Genomic DNA, 20,962 nt, shown 5'->3' on the forward strand with positions numbered 1-20,962 from the left:
TCTCCCCCCGCATGGGGGAGCACCAGCCAGAGCCACAGACCACCGGTTGGTAACCGCTGCTCTGGGCCACCCAAAGGTTCTCAAACCAAGTTGTTTGGTTTTCATACATTGGTTTTAAAAATGATGATGGCGATAGAATGATACTTGTCTTGAGAAACATTTGAATCATTTTACCAGCGTTATAGTTTCCTGAACTGGCTGTGTTGACATCTTTGCATGTGGTTACACTCGTATCTTAATGCAAGTTGCGTTAGGCAGGATTATCAACCGGAGTCCTCCCAGAAGTTGCTACGAGTTTCTTAAGCAGTAAGTGAGTTCTGCTTCTCAGATAAGAATCCACCAACATAATTTTATTTTTTGAATCTAAAAGGGTATTTTATTTGTCCCCTTGATGTCCAGTGTTTGGAGGCCTTTTTTCCACTAACCAACAGTTTAAGGAAGACCTTTTCTCACCGACTGTCTGTATAAATGTGTCATTCATCCACTGATTAATGATCTAAAGGATCCTGACCATTTATGTAGGAAAACATTTCACTTTCTAGCAATATAGGGGGGCCCTTTACTCACCACTAATATGAGGTAGTACTTTCCCGACCATAACCGTAAGAGTTATTGCCCTTACATCCAAAGTGAAGGTTACAACACTCACCACTGGTGTCCATCTTACTTGACAATCAACAAAGGGCAACATTGTTCTACAGGCCAGCAAAGACCTGTGATATTCACTGCATTTTTTTTACTGCCCATGATTCCTATTACTTTTTTATGAATATTAAAAATAATTTTCTTATGTAAAGTTCCCTTTTTTGTCAAATACATTAGATATGCCACATTTTTATTTTTCATTTAATCCTATATCTCAAGTACTTACTTTACTGTTCAAGCAAACGTGCTATAAGATGTAGATAAAATATTTATTATTGCCAGGGGTACCCTGTGACCTAAATGTCATTTTAAGGGTTCATTCATGTGGAAAAAAAATTAAAAAATAAGAGGGGAGTTAGATTTTTAAATAAAACCACCCCTGTCCCTTTTACAAGATGCACTACATGGTAGTTTATTGCTGTGTGAAGAATTCTGAAGTGAGGGTGTGTTTTTCTAATATTTGATAAAACTAAAGTTAAGTATTTTTCATTATGAAGTGTTTAATAAAATTTTCACTGGTGATCCAGACACTTCTTCTAAAGAGAGACTGTTCTGCTCCTGTCTACTTATTGTTCCCCTGTGTTACCCCCTCTCACAAAGGAGACCACAACTTTACTCTGACAACTGTTGTCATTGACAGGAAACTAATCCTGGAGTTCATACAAATATAATTGACTATACAATGCAAAATGGTAAAAAAAAAAAAAAGATAAATTAAATGTAGTAAATTAAATATCCCTTAGTAAGGTGTTTTGGGAAATAACTGAAATGTATTGGAGGACATTAACCATGTTATATTCTGCTGCAACAAGCTTCCCCTCAAATGCTGACTGCAACCCCTCCCACAGCAGCATTATGCTGCATTTTGTGAAAAAAAAAACATACTTAATGCAGTTCCATCTCAAGGAATTTGTGGGGGCCTTGACATTTTCTACTTTTTGTAAGACTCCCAGGTATTTTTTATTATACTGAAAAATAAAATTAGAATTGGTATTGCTACTACCTAATGAGAAATGCTGTCACAAACCAATGTCTTTTCTTTGTCTAATAATTTGGCTCATTGTAAACGGAAGTAAATTATGTTTACTTCGCCATAAGCGGTATTTAAACATGCCACACTGAAATGTCTTCTGTACTATATAAGCTTCAGCTGAGTGATTAATCCCACTAGTGCCTGTGAGGTTTTGAAATGTGTCTCAGCGTTCCCTGACAGACTGGGAATGAGACTTGCTTTTCCCAGCCCCTTACTTTACACCCTAGATGTATTGAATTTAGTGCTGTTTATGTAAGACTGGAAAAGAAGTTATTTCTTTTTATGACTGGGACGCGACACCTGTGCATTAACAAGCCCTTTTTTTCAATTGTCATTCTGAAATTTTCTTTTAAGAGGTTGTATTCACCTTGTGTGAAGGACATGATCATGCAGCAGAGAGGGAAAAGTCTCTTTTTGGCAGCAGGCCTGCAGTGCTATCATTACAGTCATGTAACTATTGCAGACTTGTATGTTTCCAAAGCTGTTCCAGGTTGCAGATTTAACTGTATGTACAAAGGAAGTTAAAGCCCTTTGAAGTAGTTGAAATGCACCTTAGGATATCATGCAAGCAAATAAACACAGCAAAATGAAAGCATTTTTAATGCAGCATCAGAACTGTCTCTGTATTATGCATTAGCCTTTTTGTAACTTGATTACATGTGTGTGATGTGCCTTTCAAATATACCTCAAACATGGAATAACTGCCCATATACATGAACTCAGTTTATTGATCTGTAAGGAAATCTGTCATTAAGCAAAAGGAATGTGGACGCTAAACAATTTATTAATAACAAAATCATCCTAGTTTATTAAATAGAGTGGGAAAGTCCTAGTACAGAGTTGAGTTGTCCATCCTCTTTATCAAGGGGCCCGATTCCTTTTTTTCCAATACATATAGGGCCAAAATGACTTTTTTGGCCTTTCATGGGTCTGGAGTGTGTAGTGTGCATAGTGCATTTGGCAGGAATGTGTAACGTACAGAGTGTAAGGGTCACAAGCAAAGTTTCTCAAATAGGGTTGCTTTAGCAATGAGTAATGTGTTTCAATCACCACTGGCACCAATTATCGTTTTGGCTATCTGTAAGTGCGACATTCTTCCCCCGGACAAAAATGTAACTTGCATTCCATCCACTGACCACCATGAATTATAGATATTATAAATACTGTCAGGGGTTTCATAAGACCTGAAATGTGTTTCAAAGGTTTCCCCAAAAATATAAGGGTTGAGAAAGGCTGCTCTATAGTATTGCCAGTATAATATATGCAAATAAGGAGTTTTCTGTGCTTTTGCCTGTGTTTTTTTTTTAATTTAATGGCAGCACTTGCTGTACAGTACTAATGTCTGATGGACCTTTTCTGGATGCAGGTTCCCTTTAAACAATTTGATCTTTTTTGGTTACTAATTTAAGGTCTGCTAAATACATCTTTTTTTGTGTGTGTGAATTTAAAAGGCTTTAAAAAATGATTTTTCCAAATACTTGATGTAAACAGTTCATTAACTGAATAAAATATAAGTACCTTGGTCGTATAATATTATTATTTCAGTGAGTTTAAAATGTAAAAAAATAAAAAACGTGGGCACTGTATTACTTTTTGTTCTTTACAAACATGAGAACTTGTTTTGCTCAGTTGAAGTGTTGAGGATAAGTATGAAAAATGTGAAACCTATCTGCCTTGCTTTTATTTGTGTAAATGTGACATTGTAATGTAAACTGCAGTGTCACAAATAAAAATGAGCTGTAATGTCTGCAGAGCGTGTCGTGTGATTGTGATTACCAAGAAAGAACGCTGTTGTCTGATCCTCTGTCTGTTCTCTCCTACAGGACTCATCTCCTACACAGAGTATTTATTCCTGCTGACAATCCTTACAAGTATGTATTTCTATTTATTCTAGAAAAATACAACCACACTACAGATTCTGATGTATTTGTGTATTGTATGTGCAGCCTATGATGTGCAGCCAGGTGTAATGCTATTCTGTAATGGGTGTATGTAGATTTTTGCTTCTGCAGACCCCTCAAACCCACTCCCCCAGCAACTTTAGTGACGATATCATAACGTGGGACCATATCAAGACGAAGAAAACCTTGGACAACGCGGGACTGTATCGAAGACAGCTCCAGAGCATTCTGCGGACAAAACATAGGAAAAAAAATGAGAACAGTAATCAAAATAACAATCTTACTTTTTTTTCTGCAGATTGTTGTTTTTAAAGATCTTTTGTTGTAAAGACAATACTTACACATAACTTTACTACAATGTGTATATGTTATATTCTGATGTTTACTACCAATATAACGTAATAAAAGAATACATATTTTGCTCTCCTATTTACCCCCCAAAACAAACCTAAAAATCATTCGCTACACCTCAAACAACAAGGTATGCATGTCATGGTAAAAAACAAAAACATGTACAGAAATTGGACTACAGCACTTCTTCAATCCTTAACATCCAAAAACATGCCATAATTTCCCTGAAAACTTTCTTTCAGTTATTTTTGTGAAAGCAATAAAGTTGAACTCAAAAAATACCCCAAACACTAGAAAGAACAGTAAATCCACTTTGAATGCACCTGATACCTCTGTAAACTTAGATGTTACTTTGTAAAAGTATCTGTGACATCATCACTGTGCTGCACACGGTCTGTGGAGATAGCAGATCTGTCTGAGTTATCCAACTGCTTCACCTTTTACTTGCTGCCTGCAGAAAACTACAGAAATTTACCATTACAAACTGTTGCCTGATGTAGGAGCAAGTATATTATATCCGAAATGTCGATTTTTTTTTTTTGTTACTCCAGAATTAGCACAAGGAGTTTCTTTTTCTTTTTTCCATTAACAACATCTGCTGTCAGTCTAGCACTAGAAGTTCACTGAAAGGATATGACAGGGTAAGCAGAAAGACCATTTCAATGTGATTCTGTTCATATAGGCTAAGGCTACGTACGTTCTCGTTTTATAATCGCCTCAGGGCCGATATCGGATGAGAATGTGGCGTGTGTACAGCTTTCATCGTTCATGGATCTGTCCTGGCTGATCCATGAATGAGGAATGATCTTATTGGAAGTGAAGGGGAGAGAGCGCAGAAGTGTGCCGCTCCATTGTTCTCCCTTCTCCATAGAGCAGAACGGCGCTTTACAGCGCTCGTTCAGTCTTTTGTCGGCGGAAAGGATCGTGAAAGATTCTTTCCAATGACAATTACTGAAGGTGTGTTTACATGAATGTGTTTTTTTAACAAAAGAAGAAAGTATTATTATATGTGCTTAGGCAGGCATTTAAAACCCCAGGATATTTTCCTTTTTTAGAGGTGGGAAAAAGCGTAAAGGTCCTTAAATGCCCATAAATGTTTGTAAGGGCTTTCATATATTTTAAATTAAATTAGGAAAATGTGTTCTATGTACTAGCCTATTTGAATGGATGAGAATTTTTCCGACATTGTTTTTTAAAGCTCCAAAAGTATGTAAACGCCTTAATGTTCCGTCTAAAGATAGCGATTTCTAAAACAATCTTTGCTGTTTACCTATAGCTCAAAAGAAAAAAGAGGTCTAAGTCCTGACTACATTTTCGGGGCAGGGATGATTGGCAAAACCAGTGGAATAGAATTACAAATCTCTTAGAAGACAATTCACAATATATATTTCAACTGTACATTTAGCCTTTTGTAGTTTTTATGCAATAATGTATTTGTTTGAGACAATGTGGATTTTACATTTATTCACAACCCTTAAAAACCACAAAACTTTTGGCAAATGTAGACTTGATCTTTATGCCATGATTGTGTGAAAGTTTATCACTATGTAGATTTTTAGAAAATCTAAACACAGCACATGGGAGGTAAATTTTGTCAAATATGACAAGTCAGGGCAAACCAAAAAAATACAACTATGCAGTACTGATAGGCTGGATGTTTAAAGGAGGAGAGGGGAGTATTGTTCAGGAATGTGAAAAGACGCACACTCAGAGGGCGTACCTAATCTTATTTACTCATGCAAATTACATCACTGCTGACTCTTCTGTATCAGACACACCATAAATCACTGACCACCGAAAATGTAGACACCTGCCATTTGTCTTATTTATTGATTCCTTGTACTGCTTGCTTCCGTGTTAGTACATAGGAATTAGAATAGAATTCCTAGCACCTGTTACTAAAGAATTTTGCGAAAGATTACGAAAGATCATTGGATTAGCAAATCTCCCATAAATGGAAAGGAAATACCTGTTCATAATTGTTTTAAAAAAAATCTATAATAATATCATTATATGGATTTATATAGCGCCAGCATAATATGCAGTGCTATACAATAAATAGGGTTTGCAAATGACCAACAGATACAGTGACACGGGAGGAGGAGGGGATTACAATCTAGGAGTTATATATTTTGCACATTTACATTTTTTAAGTGATCTGTACACTAACTGGCCTTGTTGTTAGATATACCGGTCCAACCTGAACTTTCACACACACAAAAATTTCACTTACCTTCACCTGTTAAAAGCCCTCAATCTATCTGCAATCTGACCCCAGCAAGTCTCGCGCTGATTCCAGCTTCCTTCTTCATTCTGTTCAGCACTGCCATCAGTTTTAAAAAATAACACAGCTATTTTAAAATACCACAAAAAGGCAAAGTCACTATTTTATGTAATGTTGAAATGTGATGATAGGGCAAATATCTACTCAGGCAATCACATGGCAGCAACTTAATGCATTTAGCCATGCATGCATTGTCAAGACGACACACTGAAGTTCAAACCAAGAATCGCATTGGGAAAGAAAGGGAATTTAAGTGACTTTGAGTGTGGTATGGTTGTTGGTACAAGGTGTGCTGGCCTGAGTACTTTAGAAACTGCTAATCTTCTGGGATTTTCACACACAACAATCCCACCCACGGGTTTGCAGAGAATGGTCCGAAAAAGTGGAAATATCTAATGAGCGGCTTTTTCTCTGGGTGAAAATGCCTTGTTGATAGCAGAGGTCAGAGGAGAATACACAGATGGGTTTAAGCACAGGGCAACAGCAACTCAAATAACTTGGTATAACTTGTTAGTTAAGAACAGGTGCCTGAGTATACAATTTATATGAGCTCACCAAAATTGTAAAGGAAAAAAATAAAATGTTGCTTGGTCTGAGGAGTCTTAATTTCAGCTGCAACATTCGTAAATTGGGGTCAGAAAAGGGCATCAACAACATGAAAGCATGGATCCATCCTGCCTTATATCAAGCACATTTTGGGCCAGTGAATACCAATTAGGCATTGTGTAAATGCCAACGCCTACTTCAATATTGTTGCTGACCATGTCCACCCCTTTTTAACAGCAGTATACCCATTTTCTTATGAATACTTCCAACAGGATCATGTGCACTGTCACAAAGCTTAAATCATCTCAAACTGGTTTCTTGAACATGACAATGAGATAACTGTTCTTAAATAGCCTACACAGTCACCAGATCACAAACCAATAGAGCACACATGATATTTGCATCATGGATGTGCAGGCGACAAATCTGTAGCAACTGCGTGATGCTGTTATGGTAATATGTACCAAAATCCATATTAAAATAAGGAATGTTTCCTCCACCATTAGGAAATATGGTAGGTCTGAATGCAATGGGGGTCTAACTAGTGTACATAATAAAGTGGCCAGTGGTTTCATATGCTATAGAATAACAGGTAGCCGTCTTTGTTTCATTTTTCTGTTTACATCAATCTCTCAATTCACCCATTCCGCGAATTGGGATCAAATACCTTCTAGACCATCCTGGAAGACATATCATTCAGTTATAAACATAAATACAAATGTTAAATACAAAGAAGATTGCTTTTTTTGTTTTGTTTTTTTGTTTTGTTTTTTTTTTTTTTGTTTTTCGTATGTATAGTAAATAATTCTAAGGTAATGAATTAAGGTAATTCATTCTATCCCAAATAATATCAAGAGAATAGGATTGAAAAGGCTCCAGCTCACCATTTTAATTTCTAGCGACTTCCCCATCACAACCTTCCCCTCATCAAAAACTTCTGAAGAACAGGAAGAATTTAGCTGCAATGGCAATCCAAAATTCCAGATTCAGATACTATGTTAATCACACTAAAGACACAGATCCAGAGGAAAACAAGAGAAAAGGGTGACCCACTAGTGAAAGCTGCATTGTAACACCCATTCTCTTGATCATGATCATTTGGAAGGGTCATAAATCATAAGCTATTAATTTTTTGAACCCTATTTATTTAGTGACAACATATTGCACAGCGCTATACATTAAAAAGGGTTGCAAATGACAGCCAGGCACAGACAGTGACACAGGAGGAGGAGAGGACCCTTCCCTGAAGAGCTTACAATCTAATGTATTTGAATGGGCAGACAGTATGTTAGCAAATTGGTAAACCTTGAAAATTGCACTTTTTATAAAAGCATAATGTAGCCATCTGAACTGAATATTGCCATCTGACAATCATTGAATATAATAAATTTATTGGAGTGACGTCTCAGATTTCAACAGAGTTGAAATGTTTTAACAATTGACTGACTAAGACCTAAAGCCATTAAATATCTAGTTGGCTTAGTGTCTTTAGAATAAAGAGATAAAGATAAATTAATGTTGTAAAATGAAGGTCTTTGTTTTGTGCATTTTAGGTATTTTTCGAATTTTCTCTTTTCTCATGCTGTAACATTTTTTCATTTATTATAATATAATTTATTATATTATCTTAAGTGTATTCATATAGCCCTGTGTGCTAGGCTGAAAACAGAAATATGAAATGGTTTGTAGACCATGTATATTGGTTTCCCATGACTGATTTGGTTTTTTTTACAGATTTTGTTCTTTTAGCTGTGAAAAATTGTGTTTAAAAAAACCTCTGTCGCCATCTGTTGGTTATTCATGTTCATGTGTATTAGCATAAAATTAAGTTTAACCATACAAGATGTGTGTACTAAAAAATAAAAAGTCAGTCAACACCAAAACCACTTAGTCTTAATCACAATTCTTGTTTTGGATGATCGTTCTGTATTATATCTGTTTAAGAGACTACCAGAAAGTCAGAACCTGACTTGAATTTAAAAAAAAAAAAAAAAAAACTTTTCTGCCCCAATTCTTTGCCAGTCCTATAATTGCCTGTACCGGATTTAGCAAGATATTACTTTTGAGGATTAGGTTGCACAGCTGCTTGTAAAAAACAGAGCCAGGTCCATGTATGCATTTTTTACTCTTGTTTACACCTATGGAGAGTTTGTTTTTTGTGCCTTGTTTATTGTGCTTTGTAGCACCACAATCTCCTTCCAAATAAATAATTAAAAGAGATATAAATTAACATAAATGCTGTGGCTCGTTTATCAATCACAGAAAAAAGTATGGTCTATATTGTCCATAGTAATCTTTCAGTTCCACTCCCTCTTATTTTATTATGTTAGATAAAAAATGTTAGATAATGTTAAATGATCATCTTAATGGCGGAGCTGCAAATTAAATTCCAACTTTTCACGTTTTAGGATTGTAGCATTCTCAGTCTCATCTCATTGGTGTCACACCTGTGACAGATGATTAAAACTACTGGTTACCTGGAAATGCAAACTCCAAAAGCTTTATTTCTTTACTGTTGTCAGACATGTCCAAAGAATAATTGACTCTGCCTAGGATATCCTTGCCACATGCTAACCATCATTTTCCTATGACAGGCTCTCTGTTAATCCAGTGGCCTTTTCTTGTGAGGCACATTGTACTGACTTCTATTCATGCCTTTGTAACAGATTGCATGGCCCTTGTTAGAGACAAGCATCTTCTGTCTGCACTGAGGGAATTATATTTCATACCGATCCACTTCACTTAGCTCAGGAGGCATCAGAATACAACCAATATCTAAGAAATCTTAGAACAACATTCCATCAAGAAGGGAAAAAAAATCATTTTTGAGAGAATATGCTTTATGTTGGATGTTCCAGCAGCTCTTAATTTCTGGCTCTCGGTAGTGCTTGATTTTATGGAGTGTTCACTTCTAAAGATTCCTAGACGAACATTAGGTGTCTGAGGACAAATTGGAGGCTGCAAACTGGCCTTTCACACTAGATAAGCTGAAATGGTATGCGATAAAATGTAGCTATTTTTTACTTGCAGAATAACATTTTTAAAGGATTAAATGTTTTCAACATGAAATATTCTGAAAATTCCAACTGTAGAGAGGACCATACAATAAAATGCAATATGGAAAATTGATCACTATGAGATAAAATATTAGTTTATGAGGAAAAAAAGGCTTTTAACAGTCAAAGTGGACTTGAAGATTTGGCCATGTTATAGAAACATCTAAAAATGTGCCCAAGATGAAACAACCCGGTACCCTGAAAAATGTACCTTTAATGTCTGGAGTTGTGAAGGTTCTCATTTATCCAGGTCATTGTATATCTAGTAGTAGTTAATCACATTTAACTGGACTTGTTCTTGTAATGTTGAAGATATTTCACTCCCAATCCAAGCTGCTTCTTCAGTTCCATGTGGTTTGGAATAGAAATACCAAAATACAGCCTGTATGTGTCTTACTTTTTAAACTAACAATCACCCTGTAAATCTATTTACCCCACCAATCCTGTGCATATGGTTCTTCATTTTGTTTCTTCCACTCATACCATCTGCTCTCTCTAGGCAATGAAGCTTCTGATGGCAAGTGATCTCACTGTGATGTTATCAGGTGGCATTCTTCAATTGTAAATAGCCAAGCACCAATTTTGCTCTGCTGATGTACAAGATGAGTACTTGGCTATTTACATTAATGGATGTTCCAGGGGGGAGGACAAGGGAAAATAATAAAAGTATTTTAAAAATAGTGATAGGTTCACTTTACAGACCCCTGGTTGCGAACAAACCATTGAAAGTCAATATCAAGGAGGCAATCAGGGCGGCTACAGGCAATATTGCTGGCGAGTCCTTTGTTCGCTGCCTGCCTTTTCATGAGCTAAGCTTCCAAAGTTCAGTTCTGCTTTTACTGACAATTTGTGGCCTTCTATAGCATCTCTTTTAGTGAAATGATACCATGTTTTGTTGAGACAGCTCAACAATTAATTTTTAGATATGTACTAGATGATATGTACTAGAATGATGGAACCTATATAGAATGCTTTATTTTATTTTTTGAATAAAGCTTTCTGCTATTTGCACCAATCATGATTTACAAAAATGATCAGAAATTGTATTTTTCTGAGCAATAAAGCCATGTAAATGCAAATATGTATCAATTATATTTTGGCATAATTAGGTTATGCCATTTTCCATTCCTTTACCACGGAATGGTAAACAAATCTTTTTTTCTTAACTCTAAAACTTTAGATAATTTTTTTATTAAGCTTTATTGAGTATTAATTAGGATCAATTATTAAGGAAAAAATGTATTAATCATTATGAGAAACGAGTGGATAATATGCCAAAGTGCTGAGCAGCTGGCTTTGTTTGCGGTTAACTGGTATTGGCTGTAAGCTTTGTGGTTAGTGAGTGGTTTAACCATAGTTGTATTTGTTTCAGCTTTTCTGGCTGTAGATTCTGTGGTCGTGGACTGATAAGAATCTGCTATTGTTCTGGTTTTAAAACCATCTTCACAGGCTAGGACCCTACTACAGAGGGTACAATGGCTCATGGGCAAGTAAGGGCATGGTGTTCCAGCATACCTGTTATTCTGTGTGATCCATTGCATACTATACAGAATAGATTACCATTTCATGCCTTTGCATCTTTTTTTTTTCTGTTACTTTTTCAGCTTTGGTAGGCAACAACAGTCTTACAATTTTTTTTTTATAACTCACAATGAAAACAGTGAAAACTTGTGTTTTCACAACCTGCTGTCCTATCCATAAATATTTGCTACAGATAAAGTCAAAACGTAGAAGATTTGGTAAAACCATCTTTATTAAAAAGATAATAATAAAAAAGACACATAATAAAATAAAAAATACCCCACACTATATACCTATTTCTTAAAAATTCAATAGTCAAAGTTATATTTCATTAGGGCCAGGTTCTGTTTAGTTGTGCATCCATTCACAGACTTCCATTTCAAATATGTGTTTCCATTAAACTATTACCAATAAATCTGTGCTTATAGGTGGAGGTCTAGAAATGTGATATATTTAGGAAACAAATGAACAAACACGGATCTTCAAAGTGGGGCCAGTGCTGTTGTTTTTGCTGTATGTTAAAACACCTAAACTAAGCTATGTTTTATATACCTGGCTGCTATATTACAAAGTCTGATCACTGGGTGTGAGGAGAATAAGCAAATGCTTCCTCCTGCCTGCATCAGACTGGTGATCTAATTCGTCCTTTCCAGTCTAGGCCATGTTTGACTAGATCAATTTGCAGCTCAGCATATTCAGTAAAGAAGATTGTGAATAGTCAGGTGAGTATGTTTTATTGCAGGAGGGACATCCTCTGTCCTTTCTGCAAGAACCCCAGGTGCTCCCAATTGTGTAATGCAGGACTTTCAGAATGTTCAGCTTTAAAACATAGGGGGGGGCCTTGGTGGGCTTTTGATCTTGCATACTACTTTACCCAGGGAATTTATGTAGTTGTTTTTTTCTTTTTTAGAACCAAAGACTGGGTTCCATATTGCATTCCAGATGCTGGATACTGATGGCAATGCACAGGTGGATAAGAAGGAGTTTTTTAAGGTAAAAATTCACTTTTATTTTTTGTACATCTCGAATATAAGCTCTCTTTACTGACCCGGCCATGACTGTTATTGGAATTCCACTTTTAGTGATCCAATTGCTTTGTGTTTGGACACTTTGCACATGCCTAGGATTTTGCATATATTTTTTGTTAGGTTTGTTGATCCTGATAATGAAATATACGTAACATCATCCTTTTGCCTGCTTACATTTCTTTCGGAATAGAAAGATGGAGGCTACCAATTTTTTTAAAGGTGTAGTGACTTCCATATTTATTTACTTAAAAGTTTTAAAGGCAAAGTGACAAAATAATTTACTGGAAATACAATGTATTACCTGGCTTTTGCAGTACTTTCTGTGCTGAAAAAAACGTTCACATGTTGCTGTTGCCAAATAGTAACTGACAGCACAAATGAATACTGTAAGTATGCATATTCATTTTTTTGATGCAGACATACTTCTTAGTGGCAAATACAATGGACACCGATAACTGTAGAAGCCAATAATGCGTCAACAGTCTCTACATATTTTATGATGTTTTCTACTTTCAGGCAGATATGTTAAGCATTGCCCATGATACTTTTTTTTATTTACACTAACAGTTACATTTTCAGGACAAGCTTTCTTCTTTTGTCCAAGCAGTACTGCCTGGTTTCAAAAAGCAATTATTTTGCCGTGGGTTTCCATTGCCAGGCAATGCTTGCTCATTTCTAAATATGCAAATTCTGGAATTCTGACACGAGCAGTATTTCACTAAAGAACACACAAAGGAAAGAAAACTTACGTTTTAAGCAGTTACCAATTTGGAGCCAAGTTATTGGCATATTGTGTATCTAAAGCCTTTGTGTCCTATGCACAGCTCCCTTCTTCACCTACTTGCCGCTCCCTGTCAAATAGGAGCAACCTTACTGGCCACCGAAGGCCTCTCAGTAAAGAATTTATTGAAAAATATGGGAGACTGAGCTCCAGTAGAAAAGATTTGTACTGACACAGTTCTCTTTTCTTCCTTAAATCTGTTCACTCATCCAATCATGAGCCAGCCTGCCTCTGATCTGTACACATGATGACGTCCCATGTATATGCCTGTCAGGATAGGAGTGAATGAAGAAAGGAGCTTTGTATCAGCTGCACTGTGCTACAGCAATTTCAGTACATTCAGAAACGAGAAATTGTACAGAAAGCTTTTCTATATACTAGTGCAGACCCAGTAACCTACGAATCGTCACGTAAAGAAAATAAAATCATTTATTAAAATACATTTACTCTCTAACTGCCAGCTTATCTAATTAGGATGTTTCAAGTATTAATTTTCATGGTTTTGGCAGTTTTTAAGCTAACAATATTTCTTAAATTCTGGTGTTGGTTTCTTCCCGCAGAATTAATCACACAACTCCAATTCCACAAGTCCAATGTAACTATTAGTTTAAATCAGTCTAAATTCATTCCAGGGTTATCAAAATAAAGTTTTCACTACGTCCAACGTATTGTTAGGATAGTAGTGCCTTTTGTATGAGCACAAAACATATTTAGGGTCTACTGTAGACATTCTAGTCTTGGTACTATTTGCCTATTACTCAGGTCAGCAGGAAAAAGATTTTAAGATAATCACAAAAAAAAAACAACTTTTCTGATCCAAGCTGTGTTGATGTAATCATCCAATAACCATGCTGGCCTTCCTTTGCTTTAGACTTCTCAAGAAGTCGTCTTCTTTTTTTCCCACCAAGAAGAAACCATAAAAGAATGTTTGGGTCTCAGGGAACCACTGCTAAAGTTTTTTAGCTCCCTGATGTGATTATTTGATCATTTAGTTGCAGATAAAAGTATATGGTATTTAAAAACGTAGAAGCCCTGGCATATTTTATTCTTGCAATGGTTAATTTTAATGCTGTGCTCAAGTAACGCAAAGTAACCTCTGAAGAAACCCTAGTGTTCCACAGAACCCTGGTTTAGAAAGCTACTCTAAAGTATGCTCCCCACTAAACTCTAAATGTGTGTGCGTACATCTAATCCCAACATCTTGTGTGTTCCAGTATCATCCACTATTTGTTGGTTGGTACATTTCGACACAACTTTAGTTATACATTTTGAACATTACAGTAAGTGACAGCAGCTCCTTGCAGCTGACTATGGAGGGTGAAAATAAGGTTAGTATTAGATTATAGCCTGGGCAAGGCTCAAAGGCTCATATACTTTAAATTTTTTGCCAGAGAATAACAGCATTAAAAACCAATAGTGCATAACAACACAGCAGGGCTGTCCCCTCTCTTCTAACCCAATGGAACAGTCATTTTCCTGCACAGTTCTTCAACTGTAATGGTCACAAACATTTGTCTGAGGCAACAGTAATTGTAGAGTGTACTAACAACTGAAGCAAAGTCTGATGGGGGTGGTGTTTGAACTGTTAACATAAAGGATGCTTGTAGCTATAAGAACATATGTAAATGTGTATTTGAGTAATGTAATAAAAAGACCCTATGATTATAGTTAAAAAAAAAAATAGTGAGCAGGCACATCCTTTATTGCAGAAGAGACAGACAATGTCTTTTAAAATAAAGTTACCTACCTGCTCAGAATTCTTTTAAATTTAAGTACCTTTCTTTGCTTCATAATAACTGCCACCATCTTCACCCGGTCCTCTTCCAGGTTCAGGATCTTCAATCATCTTAGTCAGATGGGAATTAAATAATTTTATTTATGGCAGCTAGCAGTAAGCCAGGATATCCAACATCACACGCTTCTGTGCCTTAGGCCAGCATTAAGTTAAGTGATGTCCTTTGCTCCTGGCACCCCAACCCAGGTCAGCAGCTATAAAGGAAGTGTCTCCGATGACTTTGGTGGGGGTGCCAACATCAGTTTCAAACCTGCTGCCAGTGGTTCCGCACTGTTCATGTCTTTTTTGGGTTGGTAGGTCCCAAGTTAGTGGAGAAGACAGGGTGAAAAAGACAGAAGGCACAGGAGTCGTCCAAGGACTGGTGTGTCCCAGGATTCCAGGGAATTCCTTCTTGCTCTCCAGCCCAATTCACCCTGTGCTGCCAGCACACCCTTTGTAAGGGAAGTGTATCATCACCTGTTCTATTACCCAGATTGCATACCCCAAAGACTGTCCCTAATTATATTTGCACAGATTTTAACATATTTTTTATGCTGTTTTACTTCCATTTTTACTATACTAAAATTCTGGCCTTTGTTAGAGAAAGTGCATTAAAAGGTAGTTTGAACATAGTACCTAAAAGCTGAATGAGACTTTAATGAGGCATTTAGAATTCCAGATATGAGGGGAAAAATTTTATTATTAGCTGAAACATAACCACTCCCCATTTTAATGAAAACTGGAAAAATTAAATCTGTGGATAGAATGCCCTTAGATAGAAAGTCCTTTTCTACTGGGTCTAAGGTGTAAAGTGTTTAAATAATAATTGTTAACCCAAGCCAATTTTTATTCTTGCTGGCCTTTGAGGAATGAGATGAACATAAGAAGGTATGTAATCTGTTTTTATATGGAAATACAAATTAATGTTTTTATAATTTCTTTCTTTGCTTAAGATGTCAAGATGACATTAACAAAAAAGACTAAAGCAGAACTCCACTCATGATGTTTCTGTTTTGGATATTGTGTCCAGGGCTTACCTTGTCAGGATATATACTGGAAGCAGCCCCATCAAGGGCTTATACCTGGCTGAAATTAATCCACTAAATTATCTCTTCTGGACAAAAATATTAAAATGTTCTCATTCTTCCCACCTTTGTAAGCCATTCCAAGCAGTGTTTAAATCATAATTGCCAGTCCAGAAATTAACAAGAAACGTTAATTGCAACTGGAATTTTCAAATGGGAGGAGACAATAACCGTAAAAAACTGTTGTAGGAGATTGAGGCTGTGAATATTAGAGGAGGACGAAGAGAAGGTACACTTTACTTGATATAACTACTGTTTTGTTTGTGAAGGGCTAAAAGTAATGAACCTGGCAGAATAGGTGAGGATGCTAAAATAGCTTTCAGCATAAGAAAATAAAAAGGCAAAGGGTGTAATTTTTAGAATGTATTTCCATATCATATGAGCCAATGTGTATTCATAGTGATATTATTTCTTCTTGTTCTATGGATTGTTTTAAGTTTATATTTTGATTTCTCAGGTTTTTCCTTTTACCCTTTATCCCCCTCATGCTAGTAAATATCTACAATTTTACTTTTACTTTTTATTTCATAGAGGTATCTCTGTGCTGGCAGGTTATCTGGTAGAAGGCATTGTTGGGGTTCCATTCATAGTTTCCTGGAAACTGAAAGTGTGGTAAAGCCTACATATTGAAAAAAAGCATACACATTGAAAAAAAGAATAAACTCCAAGGAATAAAAGCAATAGGCCAGACAATTCAGCTGGGAAGCAGAGGAAAAGGCTGGATGATGATGGATTTACATCAGTCAGGAAATTAGGCAGGCTTTATCTGACTTGATGCAGCTTTTAATGCAGCCTGTGCAACTGTTCAAGGCTTAGGTAGGGCTTCAGCTTTAAAATTTCTAAGAAGAACTAGAAAATCAAAAACATTAAACATTGATTCATAATTCATTGGTTCTGAAATTATAACAGTGCCACTGTGAAGAAAAAAATCACCAAATAGATTAAATTGGTATTCAGTTCAGGCCAAGGGTTACTATACCAGCAGCAGGTAACTGTTACATTCCATCTCATAGATATATCTCAGATATAATAGGTGAAGGTTCCAACTCCCAGCACATGGATATACCATGCTAAGAAAGAATAATATGCGTGATATGTGTACATTTATAAAATACTGTTTATTATTATTAATAATAATATTAAAAAAGAAGGGGTGGACAACCTCTGCAATGCTTTTTACCCCTTTGCAGAGCTCTCCATGACAACATCAAACATTAAGGAGAATGAATACGAATGCACTTGTTTGCAGTGTTAAACCCAGAAATTTTTTTATGCCGTGTGGGAAGAAGTTGTAGGCAGTTGGTAGCCCCTGTACTGTGACCCAACTCTTAAGTAACCTTCCAAAAACAGCCGGGTGGTTACTGAAACATGCCGGGTGGTGCACCCAGCTGAAAGTGCCAGGGGAGAACACTGTGTTGGTTTGCATTTGTATGTTGAAATTGGTGGAAAAGCCAAAACTTTTGCAAATTAGGTTATCTGCTTTGTTCTTTGGAGAATCTAAGGACTATGGTTACAAGTTCACCTTTTCCTTAAATTGGCTTCCTATTGACCAGTGTTTTCATGCCTACCAGATCTTTTAAAATTTTGTATCTTGCTGGAAAAGAGCTTATAGTACAGATTTTGTTCTAACATAGCTGTGATGATTTTCTAAACTGTCTTTCTCTGAGAAAAACAGTGGGAATTTATGTAATAGAATAAACTTGTAAATAATAAAATAGTGCCCATACATTTAAAAAAACAATTGAAAAATCACATAGCATGTTAAATAAATGCACAGGAAATAACTATTTTTTGTATTTTTGTAGTTGCAGAAAATAATGGGCACAAAAGATGAATTCAACACCGCTTCTGGACAGGTACAGGTATGTCAAAATAAATAGATTTGTAATTTATGTAATTGTGAAGGATGTGAGGGAAGCCCTTTTATACAGACAGATAGGACTTTTAAGTCTTGTTCGGTTCTCTTTTGCAATTAAGGGGGACTGGCAGTGAGTTTAGAGAAAACTCAATGTACTATTCTTCAAATGCAGAGAAAAATCATACATATCTCCTCGTGTGCAGCAATATTGGGTGGTATTTCCCAAAACACTCCTGAAGGTGAATTAAGGACAATACTAAAATTTGTAGCTCCCTGATATCGCACATTGGCTCCTGAATGTTTAGAGTATGTGACACTAGTGTATCTTCTTGGATGTTGAATACTTGATTAGCATACATCAGCTACAGCGAAGTCCCATTCCTGTGATATATTTTAATTCCGTGCCTGTTGACTAGCCTAAAATATACACTCAGGAAGTGGGAATATCTCAGAAATGGAACTTTACAGAGACAAAGAAAGTGTGCAGCTAATCATGCTTCAGGTGTTTTTATTTTAAAAAGTAATCCAAAGATCATGTATACTTTAATATGTAAGATACAGATCATAAATAAGTAAAACTAATAAGTGGTAAGAAATCAATCTTTGTTAAGAAAGTTTGCACATTATTAGTTACTAAATGCTTTTCAGAATCCAATTTAAACAGTAATGTCTAGTTCTGCTGGTGTGGTCAGCAGGGCCGATTCATTCAAATGAGCCAGCTGCTGCAAGACAGCACGTGATAAGTACATATATATTTTTGTTTGTACATTTGCACTGCAGGTCTGTCGACAATATGCATTGGGGAAGCATTCAGAATGGGTGGCACTGCTGTGCACCAACATAGGTTACACATGTTACCGCACCACACAGATGTGGATGGGGCCTTAATGTTTGTTCAAAATATGTAAATACTTTAATATACATAGCTTGAACAAATGTTCTATTTAAAACAGACCCTACATGAAACAGCGACATTCCACTATTGTGGAACTGTAAATCTAACTATTTGATCAACAAGTAAAATGTGGTAAACATCTGTGTTTCAGCATGAGAGGCCTTGTGGTATTGGTGCCCTGCTTTCAGTTTCTGCAGGAACCCTTTTGTGAATCAAATTGTATTATATTACTTGTAAAATTCATGCAAAATGCACGTGTGCCTATTTTAGGAAAAACATGGTAAGCGTTGTTTAAAGAGCAGTTTATATGTTGATGCTGTTCTCTGAAAAGATGCCAGTTTGCACGATGCCCCATTTCTGTCTGCTGAACAGATAGTTAGACCATACTCCGCATAGATTCTGCCTGCCTATTAAGTTCTGTATGTGATTTTACCCTTACATGACTCTGAATAAAGGCCACTCCAGACAAAGATCTAGGTTCTTTCTGGAGGCCTATGAGGGTCATAGACAGGTGTGTTTCCAGCATGTGTCAATGTGGCATAATTAATTTTTTATTTCAAGAAAAATAAAAAATAAAAAAGAACAGGAAAATCTTTTGCCGCCCAAGATTCTCACCAGACTGGGCAGTCTGTAATAAAGGCTGATCATGCACAGGACGTTCTGCTTGGGCTATTATTGCACAGACCCAGACAGCAAGTCATTATAGGTTTAAATTTAACATTTCTCTGTACTTTCTTTTTTTTTCTGCATCTGCTTTGAGTTCTTTTTAAATGTTATAGTCTTGGATGGAGACTATATCTGGGTGGGAGTCTGGCACTGTTAATGAGATATGAAATTTTATGAATAAAACACATGAAAAGAGGATGCTGACAAATCTTCAATAAAATGAAACATTTGAAATGAATGTATGAATAACACCTCTGTTTGGCTTTGTGCTAATGAAAAGTGCAAATTTCAACAGGTGTTAAACTAAAAAAGTAATGACCTAAGAGGCTGCAAGGAGTCATATGTGTATTTCCAGCCACTGATGAGGGAAAGCTGATATATATTAGTTCTAATATTTTTATCCATCCAAGAAATCTCCAAATATTGCATCCATATTTATGTTAATAAAGTTTTAGCTTGTGATTGTCTTTGATGTCTAAGTCTCTAATACAATACCACTGAAACCACCGTGCAGTAGAAAGGCTGAAAGCCATCAGGCAAAGCCAGATTTGCAAGCAGTAATAGCAATACATATCACTTAGCTGGGTTACAACTTTAAAATATTACTGCAGTGTAACCTAAAAAATATTTGGTGCTTGCCATACCTGGGAGATTCAGTGTTTGTGGCCACAAAACAATTTCTCATATCTTTATTATAAGGAATGTCAGTGTGTAAGGAATTAACAAAAGAAGATAGCAGAGAAGCTGGGTTACAGAAAACCATTGGAATTATGCGTCTTCAGCCAGACAGTTTTGAGATAGCTTTAGAATCACAGATATCCAGAAGGAAAGATTTTCTTTTTTTGGTATAACACTGTACCCGATCATACTCATATTTAAAAGATGGTAGAAGGTAAACTGAATAGAACTGGGAAATTAGTGACAGTGTTTAGAAAGTAAAGTAAGACTGGAACCTTATACACATAACTCCTAGATTATAAGCTCTTCGGACAAGGTCCTCTTCCCCTCTTGTGTCACTGTCTGTATGTATTAGTCTGTCATTTGCAACCCCTATTTAAAGTACAGCTCCGCATAAGATCTTGGTGCTATATAAATCTCGTTTGTTAATAATATTTAATAACCAATAATGTGCCTTGATATATTGAAAGGAGGTTGTACAATTCCAAAGACCCCAATTTCTTTGAAATCTCTGTGAGAAGCAGAAACTTCATTTTCCTAATGATGTGCTACAAAGGTAGTCTGAGGGAGCCAACATGTGCACCTGGCTGTTATTGTGGCTCAAAGCTGCCGTTATATGACAGAGGTGTGCAAATGCCACCTATTGCAGAAATAATCATATTATCAAATTATTGGCCATATTTTCTCATTCAGTTGTGGGGTGTTATCAGAATTAAACCAGCTCTTGGTGTTATAGAGATTCAGCAGTGAACTGTTTAATAACATATGCCTTGAGAACAAGAAGCTAGAATGTTAGCAGGTATCTGTGGGTACCCATAGATACTCATAGGGACCCATAGATATAGCAATCATGGTGTAAT

The 20,962-nt window shown here is 36.2% G+C and overlaps 1 protein-coding gene across 1 annotated transcript in view; it reads left to right on the plus strand.

Annotated features, from left to right (window-relative positions):
* The window catches only part of MICU2 (mitochondrial calcium uptake 2), a 175,622-nt gene that overhangs the window by 127,593 nt on the left and 27,067 nt on the right, over window positions 1-20,962 (plus strand). Inside the window, exons 5-7 of the mRNA XM_072404980.1 lie at window positions 3,502-3,549; window positions 12,248-12,330; window positions 17,811-17,867. Of these exons, the coding sequence (XP_072261081.1) occupies window positions 3,502-3,549; window positions 12,248-12,330; window positions 17,811-17,867 (188 nt within the window). The remainder of the gene's footprint in view (window positions 1-3,501; window positions 3,550-12,247; window positions 12,331-17,810; window positions 17,868-20,962) is intronic.

The sequence above is a fragment of the Pyxicephalus adspersus genome, chromosome 1, assembly GCF_032062135.1.
Source record: "Pyxicephalus adspersus chromosome 1, UCB_Pads_2.0, whole genome shotgun sequence".
Taxonomy (NCBI): domain Eukaryota; kingdom Metazoa; phylum Chordata; class Amphibia; order Anura; family Pyxicephalidae; genus Pyxicephalus; species Pyxicephalus adspersus.